The sequence below is a fragment of the Pipistrellus kuhlii genome, unplaced genomic scaffold (assembly GCF_014108245.1).
Source record: "Pipistrellus kuhlii isolate mPipKuh1 unplaced genomic scaffold, mPipKuh1.p scaffold_m20_p_1, whole genome shotgun sequence".
NCBI classification, from domain to species: Eukaryota; Metazoa; Chordata; class Mammalia; order Chiroptera; family Vespertilionidae; genus Pipistrellus; species Pipistrellus kuhlii.
The window spans coordinates 152,871,341-152,877,340 of record NW_023425404.1 but is presented as its reverse complement, the minus strand read 5'-3'; the positions used below and the strand labels follow the sequence as shown (position 1 = coordinate 152,877,340).

The 6,000-nt window shown below is 50.6% G+C and overlaps 1 protein-coding gene across 3 annotated transcripts in view; it reads left to right on the top strand.

The window, feature by feature from the left end:
- Positions 1-1,212: 1,212 nt before the first annotated feature.
- Positions 1,213-6,000, top strand: part of BMP2K (BMP2 inducible kinase) — a 118,668-nt gene continuing 113,880 nt past the window's right edge. For all 3 annotated transcript variants that reach the window (XM_036412682.2, XM_036412691.2, XM_036412672.2), the window contains exon 1: positions 1,213-1,570. In XM_036412682.2, coding sequence (XP_036268575.1) covers positions 1,393-1,570 — 178 coding nt within the window. In that variant the 5' untranslated portion in view covers positions 1,213-1,392. The remainder of the gene's footprint in view (positions 1,571-6,000) is intronic.

The window sequence follows — 6,000 nt, the reverse complement described above, 5'->3', positions numbered from 1 at the left end:
TCTTTCACAAATTTAGGAAATGCCATGTTAGAAAACATTACCCAGATTTCTCTGATTTCCCAAGAAACTGGGACCTCCGGCCGCAGTGGGCCTGTACTCCTACGGGGAAAACGCTGCTCTGCACACATGCCCTACAAATACGCACATCTTTGTTAAAGGGACAGTGGGGGGACGGGGAACCCAATGCTGGTTTTCTTCCAAACAGTCCTAAATTTCCCGTTCTGCAATGATCTGTAACCCAAACCTACTCTTCCGGAACCAAGTGTGGAAGGACGGACCCTGTAGCCCCAGCTCTGGGGTGACCTTGGGGGCCGGTCCGTGCGGAGCTCTTGGCCGCAGGTGGTCCGGTCTGTAAGGTCCTGTACCCGGGGTGTGAACATCACCCTCGGCCCTTGCACAGCACCCCGAGATTTGGAAAGTTCTCCTAATGCACAAACCGCAGCGCGCTCCCAGCACGCGCGGCGGCGCAGGGCGCGCCAAGGCAGCTTCCGAAGCCGGTTACCGGAATCCGCGCGGTTCCCGCCTCCCACGCGCGGGGCGTGCGAGCGGAAGGCGGTTTTGGGGGTGGCGGTGGGGGGTCTGGACGGCGGCGTTGGAGGGTCCCCGGTGGGGATAAAGTTGCCGGCGGCATTCTTCAGCCCCCAGAGCGACAAGCTCCTCGCGCAGAGGACGGACCGCTGCGCCCGGGAAGCGGTTCCCGGGCAGGTCCCGGCTCCGACCCGCCGGGAGGGACCCCAGACCCAGGACCCCTGCCACGCCCTCCGCCCCGCCCCGCCCCCTCTACGTGACAGAAGCCGCAACGTCACTTCCGGCGGCGGCGCGAAGGGCGCGCCTGCGCGGGGCCCGGGCCTCCTAGAGCCGTTGGTGGCAGCGCCGCGCCGCCGGCAGCCGCGAGTGGCGGGCGGCGTGGGTCCGGCCCGGGCAGTCGCGGCGGCGGCGGCGGCGGCGGCGGCGGCTGCGCGGGCCGCGCTCCGGGCACAGCGTGTCCAGGGAGGTTCAGCCACTCCCCGGAGGGGTGCCGCCCCGCCCCTTCTCCGTTTCCCTCTCTCACGCGCTCCTCCCCGGGCTGCGCGCCGTGAGCTCCGAGAGGCGGGGGCGCCCAGTGCAGTCGCCGCGGCTTTGGAGTCGAGGCGGGGGGGCCCTCTGCCCCCGCCCCGCGCTCGGGCCCGCCCCCCGCGCCCCTCCCCGCCCCGTCCCGCCCTCCCAGCCGCCCTCTGCGGGAGCCCGGCTGCTGCGGAGCGGGCGGCGGGCTGGGCAGTGCGCTCTGGCGCGCGGCATGTGAGGCTCGCGGGCCGCTGCGCGCTCGGACGCTCGGGGCCCGCCGACCCCTCGCGGACGCTCGGAACTCGCCCCCTCGCGCGCTCCCCGCGCCCCGCGGCGCCGGCGGGAACCATGAAGAAGTTCTCTCGGATGCCCAAGTCGGAGGGCGGCGGCGGCGGCGGCGGCGGAGCAGGGGCCGGCGGGGCTGGCGGGGCCGTGGCCGCCTCCGGCTCCGGGGGCTCGTCCGTTGGGGCGCGGGTGTTCGCCGTGGGCCGCTACCAGGTCACCCTGGAGGAGGCGCTGGCGGAAGGTACGGGGAAGGGGAGGCCGGGCGGGCAGGTGAGGTTGGGCTGGGCTGGGGTGTGGCGGGGGCTCCTCCGGGCGCCCTCTTCGGGTCCCTCTTTCCCCATCTCTGCAACTCCTGTCCGGCCGGCCGGGGGCTCTCTCGGGGATTTCGCTCTCCAGCCGGCTCCTCTGGCCGCAGGCAGCCCTCCTGACAAGTTTTTTTTTTTTTTTTTTTTTTTTTAGTCGTTTTCAGCCCTTCTTGACGCGAGGAAATAAATAGAAAAACGTCCCAGCGAGTGATGTGGGCTACGATGGGGCCAGTGACTCACGGGAGGGTCAGATCGGGCAGGATTGGGGCGTTGCGCTGCCAGCTACCGCTCCAGCGGGGCTCATGCATTTGGCTTCTTCGTGGGACTCTCCGCCCGCAGCCCCCGGGGTGCAGCCTGGTTTTGCTCCTGGCTCTGTCATCAGTTGAAAAAGAAAAATCACAATATATTTCTCTGTGCGCGCGCGTGTTACAGGTGATAATCCGTCCCAGGTTTTGTTAGTGGGTAGCTTTGGGCAAGCTGGTAAACTGGAAGTCTATCTTTGTGATCTGGAGTCTTTCCTATTCATTCTCTTTCAGAGTTGTCCTTTCTGGTGGTAGTACTTGAAAAGGTGGTGTGAGAACAGTTTAACTTTCCCTTGTGAAGTTCTGTGTTGGGTCCCTCGTTATCTTTACCCCAGACTGTGTCAGCAGTTGCAGGTCTGCTTACAGAAAAAGTTTGCACCATTTTAAAGAGAAGAGATTGCGCTCTTTAGTTTTGTATCGTTTGTATAACTGCCTTGTAGAAAATACTTTCTCTTGCGTGTTACCTGCATCACATTGACCTTTGAGTTCCTAATTGCAAAATTATATTACAAAATAAATATTTTTAAAAGCCCATAAAGAAATGTTTGGTTGATGAACGGTCCTTTTAGGTCTTAAGGTTAAGAGAGAAGAAATTTGAAGGTTGATTCTCTGAGAGATGATGTGGTTTGAAGACAGTAGGCTGAGATTACACTTTTTTTTGTGGAATGTTATAAACAATAGCAAATTAGTGTAAGAAGGATCTGAAGGTTTTTTTTTGTCTATAACAATGTTCTAAAGGGAAAGAAATGTTGAATTATTTAGAGGTGGTTGTCATTGTTTTGGAAAACTTTGCCCATACTAATGAACCTCGATGAACCTTGTTGAGGTGGAAGAATCCTCAGCTTCTCTAGAGATTGAATATAGAGGTTGTATCCCTAAAATGCATTTACACACTTTGACTAATTATAAAGACAGTGATTATTAAAATACATTTCATTTCGGAGTAGAGTTATTAGCTGTTAAAGTATGTGTATGTTTTTTGGGACACCCTACAGTAATTGGTCATGATAGATAGATTTACTATGCTTTAAAATTTCCTAGCCCTTTATTATAAGTGAATTTCAATATAATAGGTTTAAATTGAGTTGTAGGTTTTGAGAAGACGGCTAATACCCCACGTGCTATACTTCTGTTTGAATTGTATTAACTAATTGAAGTGCAGCTTGAGTAGTAGTGCACTCACTTCATTTCACTAAATCTCAGATGAGTCTTTTATTTAGTAGAAAGGAAACTAACTTGAATCAAATTAGACTGGTTTTGTACCTCCTATCATTCACTGCTCTAAGCATATTGTCATTACCCTTGGCAAATCATTTTCAATAAAAAAGAAGTAAATTTTGGAAATGAAATTAAAAATGAATTTCTAAAGGAGTGCTCAACCACTAAAAAATGTAAAACAATTTCAAGTGCTAAAGTTGTTCTACTGATTTGGCCTTTCTCTTGGAAATAGTCTGTAAACTAGTGCTAGGAGGAAGCAAAGGTGGAAGAAACTCTTAAGGTAGATGGGACTTGACCACCCAACACCCCAACCCTTAGGACTAGGCTTTAGCTTTCCCTGGAGGGAAGGCTGAGGCCTAGGCTTTCTTCCCTTGTGTATTTCTTCTTTCTTCAGAATATACACTAAAATTACCGATATTTGGTTTACTTTTTGATTCTGATAATTCATTCCTATTTCAGATGCTTAATATCCTCCTCTTCTTTTCAAATAAGAAATGCCAAAATTTAGGCACGATGTTTAAGCACAAGTCTATGCTTCACATTCAAGAATGATCACTCAATAACTGACAGATACATTACCCTGATTATAAGATTAGGGCAAGTGCTTCTGAAAAGGCTAGAGTTTAAAGTACCTGAGTTGAGGAGAGTTATGCCATTAAGTGGCAAAAGAGGTAGAAACAAAGACCAAAAAACAAACTTGGTAGATTTTTTATTTTTTTCTTAGGTCAGTATTGTTTAAACAGGCCAAGACCCTATAGATGCTGTGCTCTGAGGTGTTTTGACTCTCATGCAAACATAGGCAGTTTGCTCAGAATGACCTCTGCAGTGCCTTTGAGAGGCTTCATAAACTCTGGTTCTCTTCTTTATATATATGTACACACATATGTACATGTATACATGTATATGTATGTATAAATATATGTATACTAGTGGCCTGGTGCACGAATCCGTGCACATTGAAAGGCAATTAATTAGAAGAAATATTTTAATATTGCTGTTGGCCCTTTCTCTATAATAGAAGTGTCAACTAAATTTATGATCGACAATGACAGATCGAAACACATTGGCACCAGCAAGAGTTTTATATATATAGATAAAGTTATTTAGTTAGACCTGCTTTCTGATTTAGCTAAACTTTTCCCAGCCCAGTGAAGCACCCCAACTTCTCTTTCAGGTAATTGTCAGCATCACAGAAGTAAATATCAACATGAAGTAGATTATTATTGTAGATCATGCAGAGAGAACAAAGGGTAAAATATGTAACTGCAGCAGTGTTTGATTATATTCTGTACAGTGAGAAAACCTGAAGTCATTTTCAAGATCCACACTTTCTTCTTTTCAGTCAGGTCAAGTTTCTAAGCTTTTTAAATCTCCATTTTCCAGCTAATGAAAAGAAAATAGGATTCCACCGAGTTTCCTATCTGCCCACTCCAGGACTTCTGTGAGGATCAAATGAGATGAGGCATGGGAAAACGCTTCACAGACATTTGGTTAAAGAGTAATATGTTTCCACTTGGCTGTAAAGCAAGTCCTGCTTCTAGGCTGAAGAAACTGCAAGGAGGCTAGTCGTTAGGGAGAGGAAGCTGGGCATTGATACTGATGTCATTACCCAGCGCCCACAGCCACCTTTTCCAGGCTGAGCTGGGCTGTGGGATGCATTTTGTGCCACGGGGTCTTGACAACATAGATTTGGTGAGGTGTCACTCTGTGGTGGTGGCAAGGCCTGTTGGGGGAAGCTGAATGTTGCTTTGTGGGCACCAGTTCCGAAGTGCCATTTATGGTTAAAAGGCCTGTCTCTAGGGAGAGGAAGCCGGACGTTGCTATGTGATGTGATTACCTGGTGTCCACAGCCATCTTTCAGCCTGGGCTGGCTTGTGGGCTGCATTTTGTGCCATGGGGTCTCGGCAGCGTCAGCTGTGATTTGGTGGGTTGTCTGGGATGGTGGCGGGGCCTGTGTTCCACTTGGGGAAGCCTAGTGTTGCTTAGTGCCAGGTCCCTGGTGCCATTTCTCTGTAAAGTCAACATAAACATGAACCATTGGTTTGAGGGGAAATACAGGGTTAGGGTACTGCAGGCCTCTCTGTTAACACCATTTTTGTCAGCCAGTGAGTTCAGAACCTTGCTTTGTGTGTGTTTCTGTTTATGTATTTATTTATTTTTTAAAAAAATATATTTTATTGATATTACACAGAGAGGAATTGAGAGGGACAGAGAGTCAGAAACGTCGATGAGAGAGAAACATCGACCAGCTGCCTCTTGCACACCCCGCACTGGGGATGTGCCCGCAACCAAGGTACATGCCCTTGACCGGAATCGAACCTGGGACCTTTCAGTCCACAGGCCGACGCTCTATCCACTGAGCCAAACCGGTCCTGGCAGTTTCTGTTTAAATACACCATCCAATATAATAAAAGCCTAATAATGCTAAGTGTCTGATCATCTGGTAGTTGTTCAATCAAAGAGTAATATGATAATGATAAGCTAAGGCCACGCAACTGCTTGCTGTGATGTGCATTGACTACCAGGGGGCAGAGAGTCAACTGGTCAACCAGTCGCTATTATGTGCACTGACCACCAGGGGGCAGACAGGCGAACAGTCGCTATGTCATGCACTGACCTCCAGGGGGCAGATGTTCAGTAGGTTAGCTTGCTGCTGGTGTCCTGCTGATCGGCACTGAGTGAGACAGGCTGGACACGGCCTGCAGCCCTCCCGTGGTCCCTTCCCAGCTGGCCAACCTCCCTTGCCCCTCCTTGGCCCTGATTGTGCACCAGTGAGGTCCCTGGGCTTGGCCTGTGCCCTCTTACAATTCAGGATCCCTCAGGAGATGTCGTAGAGCTGATTTTGA